Genomic DNA, 21,611 nt, shown 5'->3' with positions numbered 1-21,611 from the left:
TCAGGCTAAGCACCCAATTCCAAGTTGAGCCTCCGACCCTGGATAGAGCCCCTGGTCTGTTTTTCAGACCCCTGCTCGCTAGCTAGACCCCCAAGGATGTCCGACCACCTAGAGGAGCTGTACACATTGCTCCCGACTCACAATGTTACAGGTTCTAATCCCATCTCTTCCACGACCTGGCTGAGCGGCCTCAGACAGGTCAGTTGCTTCCTCTGAGCCTCACTTCCGTCATCTGTGAAATGGGACGCTTGTACTCCATCGCAGAGTTGCTGTGAGAATTTGGTGAGTTAATGTACGTCAAGTGCTAACAGTCACTGGCACGTAGTAGGCGATCAGTAAATCTTAACTACAGTATTGTTATTATTATTACCAGATGTGCTGCTAGGCACTTTAAAAGAAAAACAGCTTTGGAACTTCCCTGGTGGTCCAGTGGTTAAGAATCCGCCTTCCAATGCAGGGGACTCGGACTTGATCCCTGATCGGGGAACTAAGATCCCACATGCCGCGGGGCAACTAAGCCCACTCGCCACAACTACTGAGCCCGTGCGCTCTAGAGCACACGCGCCACAACTAGAGCGAAAGATCCTGCATGCCGCAACTAAGACCCGACGCAGCCAAATAAATGAATAAATATTAGTTAAAAAATAAAAGCAGGGCTTCCCTGGTGGCGCAGTGGTTAAGAATCCGCCTGCCAGTGCAGGGGACACGGGTTTAAGCCCTGGTCTGGGAAGATCCCACATGCCGCAGAGCAACTAAGCCCGTGCGCCACAACTACTGAGCCTGCGCTCTAGAGCCCGCAAGCCACAACTACTGAAGCCCGCAGCCTAGAGCCTGTGGAACAAGAGAAGCCACCGCAAGGAGAAGCCCGCGCACAGCAACAAAGAGTAGCTCCCGCTCGCTGCAAGTAGAGAAAGCCCGCGGGCAGCAACAAAGACCCAACGCAGGCAAAAATAAATAAATAAAATAAATTTATAAAAAAAAAGTTCTAAAAAAAAAAAAAAAGTAAAACAGCTTCATCATGACATAATTTATATACCATACAATTCACCCACTTAAAGCATACAATTCAGTGGTTTGGTATGTTACATTATTCATTTTCTAAAATTATGGTAAATATATAATAAAATTTACCATTGTAACCATTTTTAAGTGTACACTTCAGCGGCATTAAGTGCATTGACAGTGTTATGCAACCATCACCACCATCTGCCTCCAGAACTTTTCCATCAACCCCAACACAAACTCTGTGCCCATTAAACACTAACTCCCCATTCCTGTCTCCCCCTCCCCCAGCCTCTGGTCACCTCTATTGTACTTTCTGTCTGTGGATTCGCCCATTCGAGGTCCTTCATATAAGTAGATCATACAATATTTATCATCTTATGATTGACATCTTAAACCTATATTTTCAAGGTTCATCCATGTTATAGCATGAATAACTTCCTTCCTTTTTGTGGCTGAATTATATTCCACTGTACAGATGGATCACATTTTGTTTACCCATTCCTCTGTTGATGGACATTTGGATTGTTTCCATCTTTTGGCTATTGTGAATCATGCTGCTATCAACATTGTTGTACAAATACCTGTCTGAGTCCCTGCTTTCAACTCTTTTGGGTATACATCTAGGAGTGGAATTTCCGGATCATATGGTAATTCTATGTTTAGTTTTTTTGAGGAACAACCAAGCTATTTTCCACAGAAGCGGCACCATTTTGCATTCCCACCAATAAAGTACAAAGGTTCTAATTTCTTCACATCCTCCTGGACACTTCTTATTCGTTCTTTTATTTTTCTCATTTTTATTTTTAGTTTTTCTGGCTTGTGGGATCTTAGTTCCCCAACCAGGGATTGAACCTGCGCCCTCGGCAGTGAAAGTGTGGAGTTCTAACCACTGGACCACCAGGGAACTCCCCTTATCCATTCTTATTTGTGGCCCTGTAGGTTTTATTATTCCCATGTCACAGTGCATAGGAATTATCGACCCCAAATGCCAATACATAGTGACCCGGATGAGAAACCCTGAACTCAGGAGAGGGTAGTACCTGGCTGTGGATGGTTGGAGGTGGGACAAACATTCCTGGGTTTGAATCCTGGCCCTGCCACTTGTGCCTGCATGTCCTCAGGCAAGTCACTTCCACTCTCTGGGCCTCAGTATCCTGTCCAAAAAGAAAAAGGGGGGGATGAGATAAAGAGACATTTCATTTATTTTTGCCTCATGAGGTCTGTGCCAGGGTTGTGTATCCCCCACGTGCAGGGCAGGACTCGACATACATTGGTTGTCCGGACTGCTCTGGCCCCCCTGGTCCTATAGCCGCAACTGGGACCCAGGGTTGGGGATGCAGGGAGGAAATGCAGCAGCAGGGGAGCTGAGAGCTGCTACTGGGCCCGGTTCCCAGGACTCACAGCTGCATCCTCCGGGGGCCCCAGCTGTCCCCACTGCCCCACCCGCTGGAGGCCTGGAGGCTCTTGCGTATCTCGCTGGCTTATTCCCACGGACACCGAGGCTGGATCTGGGAAGTCCCCTGGTGGGGTCTCCAGGGTCCGTCCACGTAGCAACTGCCACAAACCTCACCCGCAACCCAGAAAGATTTATCTTCAACCTTGGGTCAGATTCAGCCCGTCTGGGAGGTATAGCAATCTACATGTTTAAGGGGCTCCCACGTCCTTCTGCTGTAAAGTGTTCCCCGGGGCCGTACTTTAAACGGAGTCCCAGTGGTAGAAAGGGGCCTTCCCAGAGCCACGCGGTTGTTCTGTTTTTCTTTTTCGCTCTCTTTCTCTCCCCGGCCCCCATCTCTCTCTGTTTTTGACTCTAGGTCTCCTTCCTCTCATTTCTTGGACGGAGCCCGGGGTTGGCCTCTCCCCCTGCATCCGGCCCCTTTCTTGATTCCGGAGGAATTTCCCAGAGCTGCCTGACCCCGCCCCAGGTCCCACCCCTCCCACGCGGCGACCTGCTCCCATTGGACTCTTCGTACACCGCCCGCACTGCCATTGGCTGAGCCTACGTCCTCGCCCACCCCTACCCTCCCCCCCAACCAGTCCCTGAAGGTCCTATGCGCGCGGGCGGGGGCGGGGCCGCTCAGAGGGGCGGGGCAGTTGGAGGGCGGGGTCGAGCTTCCTGCCCCGCCCCGCCGAGTCCCAGTCCTCAGGCACGAGTCTCGTGGCCGCAGCAAAGGCCCCTCGGAGGCGGCTGGACAGAGCCCTGACCGTCGGACCGACGACGGAGTCCCAGAGAGCAGGTGAGCGAGCGGTGCCGGGGCGCCCCCCAATCTCGGCTTAATCTTGGGGGCCACCTGGCCTCTCTGTTTCTCTCGCCCCCTATGTCCCTGACCCCCCTTCTGTTTCCCTCTACCTCTCACTCTGTCTTTCTGTCACTCTCTTGATGTGTGGGTTATGGGGAGGCATCCTGGGTCTGAACTGCCCACCCTGGCTTGGGGTGGTGCTCTGGGACCAGCACCCCCCTCCCCCCAACAAGAGGACTCTGATGGACTCTGCCCCCTTTCACAGTGCAGGGCACCAGGTGCCAGGGCCAGATTCCAGAGCTAGGAGGGCATTCCAGGTGGTGGGCAGCCAGGCCAAAGGCGTGGAGGTGGGAATGAGTGAGACTCCTGGCTGGTCCAGGCAGCCGAGACAGTCAGAGCCAGGCCCACCCAGACTGGCCACCTGGGAGCTCCCCAGTGGCCTGAAGCCTTGGCCTCAGTTTTGCCAGCTGTGAATTGGGACCTTCGTCGCTGAGGTAACTGGCAGTTGACCTGACCCAGATCTGCATGCATCACTACCTTCTGTCTCCTGGGGGGCTCTCCTGGAGGAGGAGCAGCCCCAGCTGTAAACAGGCCGCTGAGGTTACTTCCTGAGCAGGTCTGAGCCCAGCTGGGGGAGGTGAACGCCCTGGGTGGGGGCCGTGCCATAGCAGGGTGAGGGCAGTTCAGCCCAGTGGTTGGGTTGGTTCAGCCCAAGCTCAGACCTTGGAATCAGATAAACCTGGGTTCCTGCTCTGCCACTCATCACTGATACCTTGAACTGAGTGATTCAATTCTCCAAGCCTCAGTTTCCTGTCTGAGGGACATAACTCCCTGGGGGTGAGGGCAGCTTCCAGAATTAAATGCAGGAATGTGGGCCCTGCAAGTCTCTACCTGGCCTCCACCTCCTCCCTCTCTCCCCCTCACTCACTCTGCTCCAGCCACACACCCTCCACATTCCACCAACGCGCTCCAGGAACCATCCTGCCTCAGGGCCTTTGCACAGGCTGTTCCCTGTATCTCCATGACAGGTGCACAGGCGCCAACTTTAAAACATAACAAGTTGCCTAGATGGGCTGGGCCAAGGGACTGCCAGGCCAGGGCTGGGCGGCTGGGTGGCTGGGAGGGGCGGAGGAGGAGCCGGCCCAGGGACACTGTACCTATGGAAACCGGAACAAAGAACTGTTGCCCCAGCCCTGCGAACACCTGGGCTGAGCTTCTTCCACTTGGCAGGCTTGGTGGCCTGGGACGCAGGTGGTGGGTGAGTGCCCAGACCTCTTGGAGGGGGGTGAGTCAGGGACTCACACCCCACTCTGATGGGGGGCAGGGGTCCCTAAGTGAAGAAACCAGTCAGGCAGGTGCAGATTGGAGGCTCTGTAGTATCCCCTTCTGCTGTGTGGCCTTGGGCAGGTCAGGTGCCCCCTGAGCCTCAGTTTCCTCATCTGAGGCCTGGGTAGGGGAGGGGCCTTTTGGTTGCTTGGTGATCTGATGTGATGGGTTCAGGAGGCCTCAGTGTCCCTGTCTGTCAAATGGGGCCACCAGAGGGTGCCTAGGACAAAACTCCATCTGTTGTCATGGAAACAGCCCCAGAGGCAGATGCTGAAGAAACGACACATGCTTGTGCAGGTTCAGCCCCAGGTGTTACAGACTGAGATGGGGACCTAGAGACAGGCAGGACTTGGCCCAGTTGCAGAGAACTTGGGCTTTTACCCCAGAATCCCCCACATACACCCCTCCATGAGACAACTTCCCCTGGAATCCCACCACCTGAGGGATTCACAGAGGCACCTCTGGCCCAAGAGTCCTTGGGATCTTCTAAGGCCCCGTCTTCCAGGCCTCACTTTTCCCTTCTGTCCAATGGGGCAGTGGAGGTTGGGGAGTGTCCACCGGGGGGGAGCCCCTTCCAGAAGGGTTCGTGCTGTGCTGCTGTGTGACCCTGGGATATCTGTTTTTCTCGGGGCCTCAGTTTCCCTGGCTGGACAATGGGGCCCTTGGACGAGATATCTGACTCTGTGCCCCTCTGGTGCTGGGAGGTCATCTATTCATTCAACAACTGGTTCTGAGCCCCTACTGTAAGCCAAGCCTGGTGCAGGGTGCCAAGGACCTGGCAATGACCAAGGCCCATCTGGTGTCCCCCACCGCCCACTCAGTTCACAGACTGGGGTTGGGAGAGATGGACATTCATCCAGAAAAGTCATTAGGGTTAGCTGTAATTGCATGAAGGAGTGGAGAGACAGACTGATGGGGAAATTAGTTTAGATGGGGGATCTGGGAGGGCCTCCTGAGGAGGTGACATTTGAGCTGAAGCTCAATGGCAAGAAAGAAATAGCCATGTGGAGACCTGGGGGGAAGAGCAATCCAGGCAGAGGGCACAGCTCGTGCAAAGGCCCTGGGGCAGCACCATACCTGGTGTGTTGGAGGAACAGCCAGGAGACCCGTGTGTCTGGAGCAGAGTGAGCGAGGGGGAGAGAGGGAGGAGGGGAGGGCAGGGAGGGAATGGGGCAGGTCGTGCAGGGTCTTGTGAGCCATGGGGAGGACCTGGGCTTTTACCCCGAGGGAGGAGGGATCCCTGAAGGGCTGTGGGCAGAAGAGGGGGAGGACCTGACTCGGGTGCTCACTGGCGCCCTCTGGCGGCTGCTACGGAGAGGACAGACTGTAGGGTGCGAGGGCAGGAGCCAGGGGACCAAGATGGAGGCTGTGGGGCGGTGAGAAGTGGGTGGAGCCCGGACTCAAGTAGGGGCTGCATCCACATTCCTGCCAGGTGACCCTCCAGCCTCCTCCACTTGCTGTTAAAAATCTTTTACTTGGGAATTCCATGGCGGTTCAGTGGTTGGGTTTCCACGCTTTCACTGCTGTGGGCCTGGGTTTGATCCCTGGTTGGGGAACTAAGATCCTGCAAGGCGCGCAGCGCGGCCAAAAAAAAAACAACTTTTACTCAGCTTGAGCCTCAGCCTGTCCTGTCTTTCTCTGTAGAGGGGTGGGATATGGTCTCCCAACATTCATTTTTGCCCACTGGTGTCCCCCCCCCCCCCCACCCCATCCCAGCTCTTTCTTCAGTGGAGATCTGACCGCAGTTGAAAGTGTCCCAACTCCCACCGCAGCCTGGCAGGCAGCCAGACCCTGCCCATCCTTGGGGTGGCCCCCGAGGGCTCTGGGGAACCCGGTTTGAAAACCACTGGTATCGGCCCCCCCCCACCTCAGAAAAGCAGGTCCCCCCTTTTGCCATATCAAAATGGGCACCGACTGTGAGGTCTGAGTGATGGTTGATAAAGGGCTGGAAGCAGTGGGTGCCCTCATTGCTGGCAGAGGGTAATAGTGTGGGAACCAGGACCGTGGGGGCATTTGCCACGGTGGGCGGAGACCTGGAGCCCCTGAGGCCACCCTGGGCTGCTGCAGCAGGGGCTGAGGGAGGAGGCCCCGCTGAGGGGGCCCATCAATTATTGACGCCCTTTGTTGTGACATAAAGAATTCATGCGGAGGGCGGGCCGCTCCGTGGACCAGTGGCATGCTGAAGCCAGCATCCGCCCTCCCCACCCCCGCTCACGAGAGCCACTTGCTGTATTGTCAGGAATTTCGCGACCCCGTTGTTAACATCACCATTATTAAAAAGGACAGACCATCAATAAAACTGGAAGAAAAAATAAATTTAAAAAAAATGACATACTATGAACTTACAATCAAATACATTATATTTAAAACAAAGGTATGGATGGGAATTCCCTGGCGGTTCAGTGGTTAGGACTCGGCGCTTTCACTGCCGAGGGTGCAGGTTCAATCCCTGGGATCCCACAAGCCGCTTGGCAGGGCCAAAAAGAAAAAAGAAAACCCCCCCCAAAGATATGGAATATTATTCAGCCATAAAAAGGAGTGAAGCCCTGGGACTTCCCTGGTGGTGCAGAGGTTAAGAATCCGCCTGCTGATCCGGGGGACACGGGTTTAAGCCCTGGTCGGGGAAGATCCCACATGCCGCGGGGCAACCAAGTCCCGTGAGCCACAACTACTGAGCCCATGTGCCTAAAGCCAGTGCTCCACAACAGAGAGAAGCCACCGCAATGAGAAGCCCGCGCACCGCAACGAAGAGTAGCCCCCGCTTGCCGCAGCTAGAGAAAGACCGCGCGCAGCAACGAAGACCCAACGTAGCCAAAAATAAAATTAATTAATTAATTTAAAAAAAGAAAACCCCTTAAAAAAAAAAACGGAGTTAAGCCCTGAGCCTTGAAAACATGACACTCAGTGAGAGAAGCCAGACACATAAGACCACATAGTGGGTGATTCTTTTTATAAGAAAAATAGGCAAATCCATAGAGGCAGAAAGTAAATTAGTGGCTGCCAAAGGGCTGGGGGAGGAGGATGGGGAGTGACTGCTAATGGGGAGGGGGTTTCTTTTTGGAGTGGTGAGAATGTTCTGGAATTAAATAGTTGTGATGGTTACCCAGCTCTGTGAATATATAAAAACACTGAATTGTACACTTTAAAGGGTGAATTTTATGGTATGTGACATATACTTCAGCACAACTTATAAAAAAGCAAAGGTCAAAAATCCTAATTTCTGATTATTTTACTGCACTTTGCAAGGATCTATGCTCTTGAGGTTATTTTCATCTAGTGTATCTGTTTGGTGGAGATGGTGAGCAGTTCTGCCCAACTCCATTTTCAAGTTGGAAGCTTGAAATTGGCCGTGGTGACAGAATTTACACCATGGAAATTGGCAAATGCTACAAATCAGGGTTTGATATATTGTTCTGTCATCATCTAATCCGGAGGTTGGCCAACCTTTTTTTAAAATTTATTTATTAATTTATTTATTTTTGGCTGGGTTGGGTCTTCGTTGCAGTGTGCAGGCTTTCTCTAGTTGCAGTGAAGGGGGGTTACTCTTCCTTGCGGTGCGTGGGCTTCTCATTGCGGTGGCTTCTCTTGTTGTGGAGCACGGGCTCTAGGCGCGTGGGCTTCAGTAGTTGTGGCACGCAGGCATCAGTAGTTGTGGCTCACGGGCTCTAGAGCACAGGCTCTGTAGTTGTGGCGCACAGGCTTAGTTGCTCCGTGGCATGTGGGTTCTTCCCGGACCAGGGCTCGAACCTGTGTCCCCTGCATTGGCAGGTGGATTCTTAACCACTGCGCCACCAGGGAAGGACCCAAGCTTTTTCTATAAAGGGTCAGATAGTAAATATTTTTGGCTTTGCCAGCTGTTCTGCCTCTGTTGCCTCTCTTCAAGGCTGCGTTCCAATAGGACATGAATGGGCGTGGCATGTGCCAATAAAACTTTATTTACAAAAACAGGCAGCAGGCCAGAATTTGCCACCCCTGGTCTAACTTCAGGAAATGTCAATAATGAAAATTAAATTTTAAAGGGTGGCATGTCTCTAGCTGCTTCCTTGCGAATAGCACAAAAGCACTGGGAATATTCTCTCACTATTCGAAAACTGCCATCGGATTTGGCAAAGAAGTCGCTCACCTGGCTGATAAGTGAGTGAGTGAAATCCGAATTCTCCTTGTTCGTATGAAAGAGACCATCCAGCGACATCAGTGTCAGACTGCTCTTCTTTCTCCGTAGCAACTATAGATTGGCTACTGGTACCAGTTTGGCAAAACTCACCAAGAACACATAGTGAGCCTCGATTGGGTGTGAAATTCACCTGTGCAAAATCCTTTCTTATGTCTGTTAAGTTGCATGGGGCACATCCTTTATGTCAGGAACATTTATGGTAAACATATGTATGTACCTACATGCCTACATTTATTTTTCCTGGAAAGCTGGTGGCTAAGAATTTTCCAGCGCTTAGTGAATGGGGTGGGACGCATCATTCACGGTGCACCCGGGGGGCACTGGGGACCCTGGGAAGCAGGATCTTCTGCCCTGTGGAATCCCCATCACCCCCACACCTAGCATCCAGGACTGGGAATGTGTGGGTTGAGGGGCCACCCCAGCGCACCTGTGACCTGGGTTGGATGGGGGGCCATGACTAGCATGTTGCAGGGACAGCAAGAGGGGAGATGAAGGAGGGTAGGTCATTGATGTGGGGAGCGGGAAGGTTGGCCCTGCTCCAGAGTTTGGGAACAGAAGGGATTGGGAGGAACGAGGTCCACTGGGGCCAGTGCCGTCCACTGCCATTGTGCCCTTCCCCTCGGGGGAGGCTCACATTCAGTCCTGCTTCCACCCCACCCTCCCTCCAAGCCCACCTTTGCCTGTGCGGGGAAAGGACGCTGTCAAGTCTAGAGCAACCCGAGGCTCCACCGTCTGTGGCCAGTTTGGGAGCTGGAGTGTCCAAAATGGGGACGGGAACAAAGGTCAGAGTCAAAAAGACAAAGTGGGCTTGGCAGAGGGTGAAAGTCTGAGCGTGGACAGAGGGCTGAGGTTCCGGGAAGAATGTGGGGTGCAGGGCAGCAATCAGCAGAGCCAGGGACTCAAGTGACTAGACACCCATTTCACAGATGGGAAAGTGCCTCCAGGGGCTGGGGCTGGTCTGAGATCATGGAGGGGAGACCTCAGAGCTGTGGGAGGGCCTGGACAGTGGCCTCCTCAGGGGCTGTGGACCAGCCTCCGGTCTCCTCCCTGGCACTGTCCTGCCCCAGGGCCTTTGCACCAGCCATTCCCTCTGCCTGGCTCACCCTCCCCCAGACCCTGTCCTTCCAGTCCCAGCTCCAGGGGCTCCACCTCGGAGGGGCCCTCCTGACCACCCAGCCTAGGTCACCTGCCGTCCCTGGCTGTCACTGCCCCCCACCCCCGGGCCTTATCTGTCCCTGAAATTATCCTGTTTATTTCCACATTCGCTGCTTCCTGGTGCCTTCCCCTTCCAGCAGGGGCAACACCTCTTAGGGGGCCGTTTTGGAAATTCAGAGGGCTTTTTTTCCCCTCCCACTTATGATAATAACAGGATATGCTAGCATCTGGGGGGCAGGGACCAAGGCACTAGGCGTCTGGCCACGCTCAGGGCAGCCCCTGGCCCTCACAACGTCCTAATGTCCTGCCAGAAACGGAAACCGATGACTAGGGGTTTCAATATTCAGTGAATTTTCCTGAAATGCAACTCCTGGGTAAATCAAGGGAAGATGGAGCTCTTTTTTGATAGAAATTTGTAGCTACATGTTCCCTGCAATGCCCTGTATGGGGCAAACCTCTGACAGATGCACTCCATCGAGGAGGAAAATTTTTTTTTAATACTTCTTTGTGTATTTATTTGGCTGCACCAGGTCTTAGGTGAGGCCCACAGGATCTTCGTTGCTGCATGTGGGATCTTTAATTGCGGTATGTGGGATCTAGTTCCCTGACCAGGGATCGAACCTAGGCCCCCTGCATTGGGAGTGCGGAGTCCCAACCACTGGACCACTGGGGAAGTCCCAGGAAAATTATTTTTTAATCAAACATGTATTGAGCATGTACCTGGCCAGGTGGAAGTGATTTGCTAATCTCCACTTGTGTAATCCTTTTCTTTTTTTAAAATAATTAATTAATTAATTAATTAATTTTTTTTTGGCTGCATTGTGTCTTCGTTGCTGCGTGTGGGCTTTCTCTAGTTTCGGCGAGTGGGGGCTTCTCTTGTTGCGGAGCACGGGCTCTAGGTCCATGGGCTTCAGTAGTTGTGGCTCATGGGCTTCAGTAGTTGTGGCTCATGGGCTCAGTAGTTGTGGCACATGGGTTTAGTTGCTCCGCGGCATGTGGGATCTTCCTGGACCAGGGCTTGAACCCGTGTCCCCTGCATTGGCAGGTGGATTCGTAGCCGCTGCGCCACCAGGGAAGTCCCTGTAATCCTTTTATTTCTGTTTGTATTACTACTTGGGCCAAATCCTGATTTTTACATTTTTAAATTTATTTAACTTTTTTTTTTTGGCCGTGCTGCGCGCAGCATGTGGGATCTTAGTTCCCCGACCAGGGATCCAACCCGCACCCCCTGCAGTGGAAGCGCGGAGTCTTAACCACTGGACTGTCAGGGAAGTCCCAATTTATTTAACGTTTTTAAAGTGAGGCATAAAATATAGAGAGAGTAGGGGCTTCCCTGGTGGCGTAGTGGTTGAGAATCTGCCTGCCAATGCAGGGGACACGGGTTCGAGCCCTGGTCTGGGAAGATCCCACATGCCACGGAGCAACTGGGCCCGTGAACCACAACTACTGAGCCTGCGCGTCTGGAGCCTGTGCTCCGCAACAAGAGAGGCCGTGACAGTGAGAGGCCCGTGCACCGCGATGAAGAGTGGCCCCCGCTTGCCACAACTAGAGAAAGCCCTCGCACAGAAACGAAGACCCAACACAGCCATAAATAAATAAATAAACAAATACTTTAAAAAATATATAGAGAGAGAGTAAGGGGCACAAAGGTATAAACTATATACACTTGATATATATACAGTAAGTGTTCAGCTTGATGACATAGAATTCACATACTGTAAAATTCACTATTTTAAGTGGTCACATTCCAGAACATTCTGCCACCCCCAAAAGAAATCCCATCCCCATTAGCACTCTCCATTCTCTGCTCTCCAGCCCCTGGAAACCACTAATTCACTTTCTGTCTGTGTGAATTTGCCTGTTCCAGACGTTTCCCATCAATGGAATCACACACAGTGTGTCCTTCTGTGTCTGGCTTCTCTCACTGAGCATCGTGTTCTCAAGGTCCATCCACGTTGTAGCGAGTGTCAGGGCTTCACTCATTTTTATGACTGAATAACATCCCAGTGTGTGGATGGACCACAATTTGTCCATTTATCTGCTGGTGGGCATTTGGGTTGTTTCCACTTTTTGGCTATTACAAATCATGCTGCTATGCCCATGTGTGTATATGTTTTTATGTGTACGTATGTTTTTGTCTCTTTGGGGTAGATACTTAGGAGCATAACTGCTGGGTCATGTGGTAACTCTGTGTTTGTTTGAGGAACTGCCAAAAAACTGTTTTCCGTGGCGGCTGCACCATTTTCTATTCCTACCAGCCGTGGATGAGGGGCTCCAGTTTCTCCCATCCTTGCCAGCCCTTTTGTCTGTCTTTTTGAAACGGCCATCCTAGTGGGGGTGAGGTGATGTATCATTATGATTTTGACTTCTGTTTTCCTAGTAGCCAGTGATGTTGAGCATCTTTTCACTTGCTTATTGGCCATTTATATATCTTCCTTGGAGAAATGTTAGATTTTTTAAAAATCAAGATATAACTCACATACCATAAAATTTACCCTTTGAAAGTTTACAGTTTTCTGGGTTTTAGTGTATTCACATTTGTAACCATCCAGCTCGATGACTTTTTACATTGTGTAGACCCAGATGGAGACACAGAACATGAAACATTCCAGGGACTTCCCTGGTGGTCCAGTGGTTAAGACTGCGCTTCCACTGACAGGGGGCGTGGGTTTGAAAAAAAATTTTTTTTTTTAGTTAAAAAATTAGGGACTTCCCTGGTGGTCCAGTGGTTAAGACTTCGCCTTCCAATGCAGGAGGTGCGGGTTCGATCCCTGGTCGGGGAGCTAAGATCCCACATGCCTCGCGGCCAAAAAACCAAAACAGAAGCAATACTGTAACAAATTCAATAAAGACTTTAAAAATAGTCCACATCGGGCTTCCCTGGTGGCGCAGTGGTTGAGAATCTGCCTGCCAATGCAGGGGACACGGGTTCGAGCCCTGGTCTGGGAAGATCCCACATGCCACGGAGCAACTAGGCCCGTGAGCCACAACTACTGAGCCTGTGCGTCTGGAGCCTGTGCTCCGCAACAAGAGAGGCCGCAACAGTGAGAGGCCCGTGCACCGCGATGAAGAGTGGCCCCCACTTGCGGCAACTACAGAAAGCCCTCGCACAGAAACGAAGACCGAACACAGCCAAAAATAAATAAATAAAGGAGTTCCTTTAAAAAAAAAAAAAAAAAAAAGGTCCACATCAAAAAAAAAAAAAACTTAAAAAAAATTTTTTTTTAATTAAAAAAAAGAAAAAATTCCAGAGCTCCTCCCTGTACAATCCCCCTCACCTTTATCACCACATATTAATTTTATTTTTATACCAGCGGGTGGAGACAGACGGTACTGCCTGTGGATTCCATTTCAGGGAAATGGGGGCACCCAAATTCTTTTGTAATAAGGAGGTGGCATGGTGTCTAGAAGGCTGGGATCCCGTGGAAGGCAGGGACGGGATCTCTTTTGGTCACTGCTATGTCCCCAGTGCCTGGGACACAACTGGTGTTCCATAAATGCTCACTGAGCAACTGAATGAGTGTTCCAGCCGAGCCCTTGAAGCTTTATTGGGCTTTTCTGGCTTGTGACGATAGTGGGGTGATCTGGCATTTGGTGGGCAGGGGCCAGGGACACTGGCCGTCTGGCCGCTGGGCCCCTCCGCTGTCCCTGGGAAGGCCCTGCCCCAGAAGGGCTGCCGTGGTGCAGCCGGGCCCCTCCTGGCTTGTCTGCCCTTGGACTTGGCTGAGCGCAGCTGGCAGGAAGGAAGGCTGGGGTTTATTTTGGTCCCCAGCATGCTCCCCCGGGACAGCAGTCATCTCCCTGTCTGGCTGCTTGGATGGAGGCGTTTCTGGTAGAACAATGGGTCAGCGGTGGTGGTGGTGGGGGGAATCGCTCTGACCCATTGCAGCTGGGCTGGTCCAGGTGTCACAGGTCTGGGGACTGCCCCAAGGGGAGTAGGGGCTAGGAGTGTGGAGGCCAGGAGGGAAGGCTGCAGCTGCCCCCGCGCCCCGCCCCTTTTCCTCTGTGCTTGGCAGGGTGGGTGCGGGGCAGCGCTGCTGCTGAGGGCCCAGGCTCTTCCTGAAGCTGGTAAACAGGACAGGCTTCCCCTCTGAACCAACATGCCCGACCTCAGGACTTGCGGAGGGGAAGGTCAAGGCCCAGAAAGAGGCAGAACCCTGCCTGGGGTCACACAGCAACCAAATAGGCAGAAAGACCTGGGCACCAGAGTCCTTGGGATCCAGGGAAAGGCCTTCTCCTCTCTGAGTCTCAGTTTGTCCATCTGTAAACTGGGGAGCTGGACCCAGGGAGTTGGGAGTTCCCCCCCGGGTTCCAATGTTTGCAGACATTCTTTCCCTCATACATTCAACAAACACTTACTGGGTGTCTGCTGGGTACCAGGCCCTGGGCTGGTCACCAGAGACATGGCGTGAACAAGAAAGATGCAGGGGACTTCCCTGGCAGTCCAGTGGTTAGCGCCCTGTGCTTCCACTGCAGGGGCCAGAGGTTTGATCCCTGGTTGGGGAACTAAGATCCCGCATGACCTGCGACGCAGCCAAAAAAAAAAAACAAAAAAAGATGCAGCCCCTACCCACGCTGTCAGGCCAGGGAGATGGACACCGAAACCAAGGTACTCGGGGCCGTGATGGAGGATGCCCCGGGCACCATGGGAGCCAAGGGGGCACCTGGCCCAGCCTGGGGCATCCAGAAGTCTTCCAGGAGGAGGTGACAGTAACTCTGAGATTTGAATGAGTTTACGGGATGAGTGATGGGTGGGGGAGGGGTCTAGGTAGAGGGAATGGAATAGAACGTTCTAGAGAAACAGAGGTGAGAGGGCATCCTGGAAGCATAGTTATTCCTTGCTGCTGCTCTTTTTTCCAGAGAACATCACAGAGAAATAGGTCTCTACATTCAGGGAGCTGAATGGCATAGAGCTTGAAGGTCACAAGTCCAGGCAGTGGCGTCCAGCCTCTTGCCCGGGGAAAGCTCACAGCCCGGGGGACACTCAGGTTGGCCACAAGCTTCTGCCCTAGGATGGAGTTAGTTCTCCCTCCTTACAGTCACCATCCTCCATTTTACAGATGGGGAAACTGAGGCACGGGGCAGTTATGTTGCTTGACCAAGAGGTTAGAGCCAGGAGCAGGCCCTAAATATCGGGGCTGGTTTTGTCGTGAGGGACAGCTCCCAGCCCCCCAAGGCTCAGGGCCACTCGCAGGAGTCAGCTGGGGAAGGCAGAGGGCGTAGGGGTGCAGAGGTGGTGGGGGCAGGCAGTCCCTGTGTTGCTGTGTGGCCTTGGGGAAATGGCTCAGCCTCTCTGAGCCTGTGTAATTTCTTCTGCAACCGGGCAACCAGCTGAATACAATACCAGGCTGAAGTGATGAAATGGGCACACGCCGCTGCACCAGGGCCTGCCACGCGGTGCTGAGTCACCCGCACCCCTGCTCTGCCCCAGCCTGTGTACAGGGTCTGGGGCTGGTGTGGGAGCAGGGAAGACTGGGTCATTCATCTCCAGGCCCGTCCTGACCTCTGTGGGCAGGGAGAGGGCGGCCGAGGGTTGGGACTTCTCCCGGGGTCTGAGCTCACACACAGATGGGCTTTGTGGAGGTTCCTGTGGCTGAGTGGGCACTCACGTGGCATTCCTGGTCTGGCTGGCCTGAGGCTGGGGTCGGGGTGGATTCCCACCAGAGCCTGGGGCAGCAGCGGGTCAGGGCTGGGGGTGGGTCTCAGGCTCCCTCATTCATTTGGCAGATGTTTCTGGAGCCTCGAAAAACACAGCGGTTAAGGAATCAGGCCCATTACCTCCCCCGTGGCCTGCGGTGAGGCAGACCACGGAAGAAGCAAAGCCAGCGGGGCAGAGCAGTGACGGGGGACGCCTGGGGTGCTGTGTGGCTCAGAGGAGGTGCCTCACTGTCAGTCTGGCTGTTCGGGGGTGGCTTCCTAGAGGAGGTGGTGTCCAGGCTGAGCTGAGGGATGAACCTGCGAGGGCGAGAGGCAGGGGCTTAGGGGCCAGGGCTTTTGGGGGATGTATATGAGTCCACCAGAGAAGAGGCAGGGGTTTGGGGGCCAAGATGTTGGGGGATGTACAGGAGCTCACCAGGGAAGATGCAGGGGACGGAATGAGGTGTGGGCTTTGGTCCTGAGAGCCATGAGGAGCTGCGAGCTGGTTCTTACAAGGAAAGGGCTAAGCCCAGATGTGCAATGTAGGAAGAATTCTGGCGCTGTTGGAAGGAGGTGGTTGGAAGGGGAGCCTCCAGAGCCTGGGGGATCTGGAAGACTGCTGTGCAGGAAGGACAAAAGGAGACAGACATAAGGGACAGACAGAGGTCCAGGCTTCTGTGGTTGGAGGCCTGGTCACTGTTCCCAGAGAGCCAGCCTGCCATTCACCTTGGCCCCCTCCCTGGCCCTTTCCTGGGCGGAAGCTGATGCAAGTCAATATTTCTGTATCAGAGGAATCAGCAGAGTGATGCGTTTCCAGAAACCCCACAAATGGCCCTGGGGAACCCCCACCCAGGCCACTGACCCCCCTGACTCATTCAGGGCCTGACTAAGGCCTCAGGATGTCCGTTGTAAACTGAACGGGGTGAGGAGGCCAGGAGGATTGGTACCTGGGCTCCTCCACCCTGAACAGCCCAGGGGCTGGGCTGGGACCCTGTCTCATGGAGCTGCAGGATGAGGGGAATGATAAGCTGGACCCCCCCCCCCCCCGTGATAACTCACCTTGAGCCCCTTCTCAACTCACAGCAAGGATACAGTGGGTTTGCAGGGCTGGTACCAGGGACCACAAGTAGTGGGATTCAGAAGGCCCTGCCCATTAATTTCCAAAACATACAAACAGCTCATACAACTCAATAACCAAAAAACAACCCAATCAAAATACGGGCAGAAGACAAAATAGATATTTCTCCAAAGAAAACATAGAAATGGCCAACAGGTAACATGAAAAGATGCTCATCATTGCTAATTATTAGAGAAACGCAAATCAAAACTACGATGAGGTATCTCCTTACACTGGTCAGAATGGCCATCGTTAAAAAGTCTACAAATAACAAATGCTGGAGAGGGTGTGGAGAAAAGAGAACCCTCCTACACTATTAGTGGGAATGTAAGTCGTTGCAGCCACTATGGAGAACAGTATAGAGGTTCCTCAAAAACTAAAAATAGTGTTGCCATATGATCCAGCAATCCCACTCCTGGGCATATACCCAGATAAAACTCTAATTCGAAAAGGTACATGCACCCCAATGTTCACAGCAGCACTATTTACAATAGCCAAGATACAGAAACAATCTAAATGTCCATTGACAGATGAATGGATAAATAAGATGTGGTACACATACACAATGGAATATTACTCAACCATGAAAAAGAATGAAATAATGCCATTTGCAGCAACATGGATGGACCTAGAGATTCTCATAATAAGGGGAGTAAGTCAAAAAGAAAGACAAATACCATATGATAAAACCTATATGTGGAATCTAAAATAGGACACAAATGAAGTTATCTACCAAACAGAAACAGACTCACCGACATAGAGAACAGACTTGTGTTTGCCAAGGGGGAGGGTGGGTAGGGGAAGGAAAGATTGGGAGTTTGGGATTAGCAGATGCAGATGAGTATATACAGAATGGATAAACAAGGTCCTATGGTATAGCACAGGGAACTAGATTCAGTATCCTGTAATAAACCATAACAGAAGGCCCTGCCCAGATTTCACCATTACACATTAATTCCTTTGACTTTTTTTTAGAAACAAATTCCCTTAGGGTCCCTTGGGTCATCATAATGCTATTTTTTAAACGAGCTTTTCCTAAAAATAGCTTTTGCTATTTTTTTCACAAGTTTCTGCCGTTCTGTGCTCCAGCTACTTGGAATTTCCCTCCTCTAGGCCTTGGAGCATGGGGATCTTCCCGCCTGGGATGCCCTCCCCATTTTCTCACCTGTCCCTTCCTCCAGGAGGTCAGCCTGGGCCCTCTTGATCTGCTGGGGTGCCCGTGCTATGTGGGCTCTTGCAGCTTCCCGGATGGTAGCACTTGCTGTGTTCCTGGGGGCTCGCTGGTCGGCTCCGTACACCCAGTCCCGGCACACACAGTAGGTCTGTGGAATGGGCACGCAGGCTCCCCTGGAGATAGGCTGCTGGTGTGTGCCCATTTCCCGGATTGGGAAGACGGTGGTCGCCAACGTTAGCGGCCCGCCCAGGCAAGCCCCTGGCAGCCGGGCCGTGCGGGCTGACGGCGGGTCTGTGTCCTCACCCCCGTGCAGGGCGGATGGACACCTTCAGCACCAAGAGCCTGGTCCTCCAGGCCCAGAAGAAGCTCCTGAGCAAGATCGCATCCAGGGCGGTGGCGGCCGCGTTCATCGACGACACCAGCAGTGAGGTGCTGGACGAGCTGTACCGCGCCACCAAGGAGTTCACCCGCAGCCGCAAGGAGGCCCAGAAGGTGGTCAAGAACCTGGTCAAGGTGGCTGTGAAGCTGGGCGTCCTGCTGCGCAGCGGGCAGCTGGGCGGCGAGGAGCTGGCGCGGCTGCAGCGCTTCCGGCAGCAGGCGCGCCGCCTGGCCATGACCGCCGTCAGCTTCCACCAGGTGGACTTCACCTTCGACCGGCGCGTCCTGGCCGCCGCCCTGCTCGAGTGCCGGGACCTGCTGCACCAGGCGGCGGGCGCGCACCTGACCGCCAAGTCCCACGGCCGCATCAACCACGTGTTCGGCCACTTGGCTGACTGCGACTTCCTCGCCGCGCTCTACGGCCCGGCTGAGCCCTACCGCTCCCACCTGCGCAGGATCTGCGAGGGTCTCAACCGGTTGCTGGACGAGGAGAGCATATGACCTCCGACCTGACCTCCGACCTCCTCGCTCCAGCTTCCCGCTGGGGGCGGAGCTTGCGGGGGTGTTTTTAACCTCTTCCAGTCTGACTCTGGCCAAACCCCCCACCCAACCTACGCACGCACGCACGCACGCGCGCACGCGCGCCTCTGCAGCTCTAAGGACCCAGGTCACCTCTCCTCCTCCGGCCCAGTCTCCGTGGGGAGAGGAACTCAGCGCGGAGCCCGGCACGGCCTGCCTGCGCCAGCGGCCTCCCGGGACACCTGGAGACCACTGCCTGCTCCGGCGCACCGTCTGCACAATGACCCTTGAGCCACCGGTCTGAACCCCTCAAATCACTTGGTGTCTCTGACAGCTGGCGGCTTCCCACTTCATAATGTTGCCTGGGCTTTTGCATTCCCGCAGAGAGGGTCATGGGAAACCAGGAGAAAGGGAGTGTTACACAGTGAGCTGTTCCCCCGCCCCAAGTTCCCCGAAGTCCTAAGCCCCAGGGCCTCTGAATATGACCTTATTTAGAAATAGGGTGATTGCAGATGTAATTAGTTGAGTTCATACTGGAGCGGGGGTGGCTAATCCACTCTGAGTGGCGTGCTTATGAGAAGGGGACATTTGGACACAGACTCAGAGGACAATGCTATATGAAGGTGGCGGTAGAGACTGGGGGGAGGTGTCTGCACGACGAGGAACACCAAGGACTGCCAGCCACCACCAGAAGCTGGGAGAGAGCCTGGAACAGCCCTCAGAGGGAACCAGCCCCGCCAACCCCTTGATCTCAGGCCTCCAGAGGTGAGAGCGAACAAGCTTCTGTTGTTTCAGCCTCCCAGGCTGGGGTACTTCGTTCCGCAGACCAGGAAATGGGCCCTGGGAGCCACGCGAGGGCCGCGGTGGGTGCAGGTGTGTCAGTGAGGACGCCTCCTCCCTCTGGTTGGCATCGTGGCCCAGACTCCCACGTGGGAGAGGAATGGAGTGCGCCCCCGATGCAGGGCGTCAGGGGAAGCTGTCTGAGATGCGTGCATGTTTTTAAATGATGATTTCATATTTGGAAAACAAACACACAAACAATTGTTTTTATAAGACAGGCCTCAGAAACAAAGCTCAACAACTCTTGGCTTTGGCGACGCTGGTGCGGCGATTCTTAACTTGGGGCGTGGATGGACACGTTGGGGTGTGGGAGCGTATTTGTGATCTGTCAGAAGTGGGCATGGGTTTTAAAAGACTGCGAAACCCGGCTGCAGGTCTGGCCATGTCAGGCCCGGGAAGGTTATTTTGGGCACTCAGGGGGGAGGGGGGGAACGATGTCTATTTTTGCAGAACCTGGTCTGTTTAGGGCAAAGACTGCAAACAGAGGAGGCCTGCAGGCCTTATTAGGCAAGAAGATGGGTTTGCTTAGCCCCATCCGGTGTTTTGAGACATTTGGAATTAGTTGCCAACACTTAAAACCAAGGAAATTGCACATCCCGATCTTGATCTTGGCGTTTCTCTAGAAAACACGCCTGCACTGCCCAGTGGTGAAGCTGCATAGAGGTTGCCCGTCTTTGCTTTGCCACAGTCCCCACCACTCCCTTTTGCCTCTCCACGGCATGTGGGGCTGACTGATAGATTAGGACCCCAGATTCAGGGCAGCGTTTCTCTGTTTGGTTTCTGCTGCTCTGAAAAAGTCAAAGGCTTTCACTCAGGATCCAGCTGTTCCTACCTCTGCCCTCCACTTCCAAGGCAAACTTTCCCATTTATCTTGGGTCAAAAGACATCTTCAAATGAACAATCGTGCATTTTGATTATGCCGAGAAGCCCCACATGAAATCCTTTGCCCTCTGCTCTGCTGGCATATATCCATGTGATAAGGCTTTGTACCTGTCTTGACTCTTTTCATACACTTGAGATTTAATTTAAAAAAACCAAAGAGCACTACAAAACTATGTAAATAAAAGCATCTGACAGTTTGCTCTCACCCACCTAGGGTTTTTGCCTTTTGAATCAAGGTTGCACATAAACGTCACACACCCGCAGCCTGTTAGCAGGTTTGATTCCCGCTGCGTTGGATGACAGACTAGCAGATTAGCAGGGGTGGCAGAGCTTGGCTTCTGCAGCCCAAACAGGGCTCAGTCCAGCTCCTCATCATGACCAAAGGTCCTGGGGCCAGGCGGCTTCGCTCACCAGAAAGCTCCATAAAGGCACACGCACACGTCACGTGGAGTAAAGGGGAAGCTTCTCTGTGTCCAGAGGTGCCCTGCTGTGTCCCAGCACATTGCACCTACCGCTCTGCATCCCTGCCGGCGGCCAGTACTTGGAAGTGGTATGTGCCGCCAGGCTGACCACAGAAGAATCAATATCCCTCTCAGCCAGGGTCTGGCCCTCACGCACCTCAGGGCCCAGGGTGCGCCATCGTCTCCACCTGTGTCCAGCTGCCAGGTTTTTGCAGGAGGCCCTGGGCAAACATCTCCTGGGCCCTGTTGAGAACTGCAGGTCGCCGTGGTCGGTGGAGCGAGCCTCCCCGAGGACGTGTGTGCCTCCAGAGCTGCTCGCGAGGTGGTGCAGATCATGTGCGCTTGACCACTGAGGCTGCTGGTGCCCCGCCCCTGCCCTGAGTACCGTGGGCCCGAGGTCCCCCTCAGTGGTTACTGGTTCTGAGAACAACTGTTCATCTTGCTTGCGCCTCTCTCTGGAGCCATTCCTACACCAGCACCGCTGAGGCCCCGGGGCAGGAGGGGTCACAGCAGCACCGGGCTCCTGGGTGGCATGAGGGAGGGCCAGGTGAGTGACAGGAACAGAGAGGCCTCAGTCGACCCAACGTGGTGATTCTGATCATCAAGGACCCGCTTCATGGCCACGTGGTTTCTTTCCTCACAGTCAGAGGTCAGGGTGACAGTCTAGTGGGGGTCAGACTCCCAGGCCCCGCTGTTGGGAGACCAG

The 21,611-nt window shown here is 53.6% G+C and overlaps 2 protein-coding genes across 2 annotated transcripts in view; one reads left to right on the top strand and one right to left on the bottom strand.

Moving 5' to 3' along the window:
* Positions 1 to 2,893, bottom strand: part of SEMA6B (semaphorin 6B) — a 70,581-nt gene extending 67,688 nt beyond the window's left edge. Inside the window, exons 1-2 of the mRNA XM_059918713.1 lie at positions 2,700 to 2,893; positions 2,046 to 2,159 (exon numbers count right to left, since the gene is read on the bottom strand). Of these exons, the coding sequence (XP_059774696.1) occupies positions 2,046 to 2,118 (73 nt within the window). The 5' untranslated portion in view covers positions 2,119 to 2,159; positions 2,700 to 2,893. The remainder of the gene's footprint in view (positions 1 to 2,045; positions 2,160 to 2,699) is intronic.
* Positions 2,894 to 3,140: 247 nt separating this feature from the next.
* Positions 3,141 to 20,649, top strand: TNFAIP8L1 (TNF alpha induced protein 8 like 1). The gene is made up of 2 exons (XM_059918712.1): positions 3,141 to 3,239; positions 18,139 to 20,649. The coding sequence occupies exon 2, from the start codon at positions 18,144 to 18,146 to the stop codon at positions 18,702 to 18,704; it is 561 nt and encodes a 186-aa protein (XP_059774695.1). The 5' UTR covers positions 3,141 to 3,239; positions 18,139 to 18,143; the 3' UTR covers positions 18,705 to 20,649.
* Positions 20,650 to 21,611: the final 962 nt, after the last annotated feature.

This window comes from Balaenoptera ricei, chromosome 3, assembly GCF_028023285.1.
Source record: "Balaenoptera ricei isolate mBalRic1 chromosome 3, mBalRic1.hap2, whole genome shotgun sequence".
Lineage (NCBI taxonomy): Eukaryota > Metazoa > Chordata > Mammalia > Artiodactyla > Balaenopteridae > Balaenoptera > Balaenoptera ricei.
Note: the sequence above shows the minus strand (reverse complement) of the source record. Positions and strands in the feature narration are given on the sequence as shown.

Excerpts from the sequence above, each read along its gene's own strand:
- TNFAIP8L1 (XM_059918712.1), top strand. The coding sequence starts at position 18,144 with ATGGACACCTTCAGCACCAAGAGCCTGGTCCTCCAGGCCCAGAAGAAG.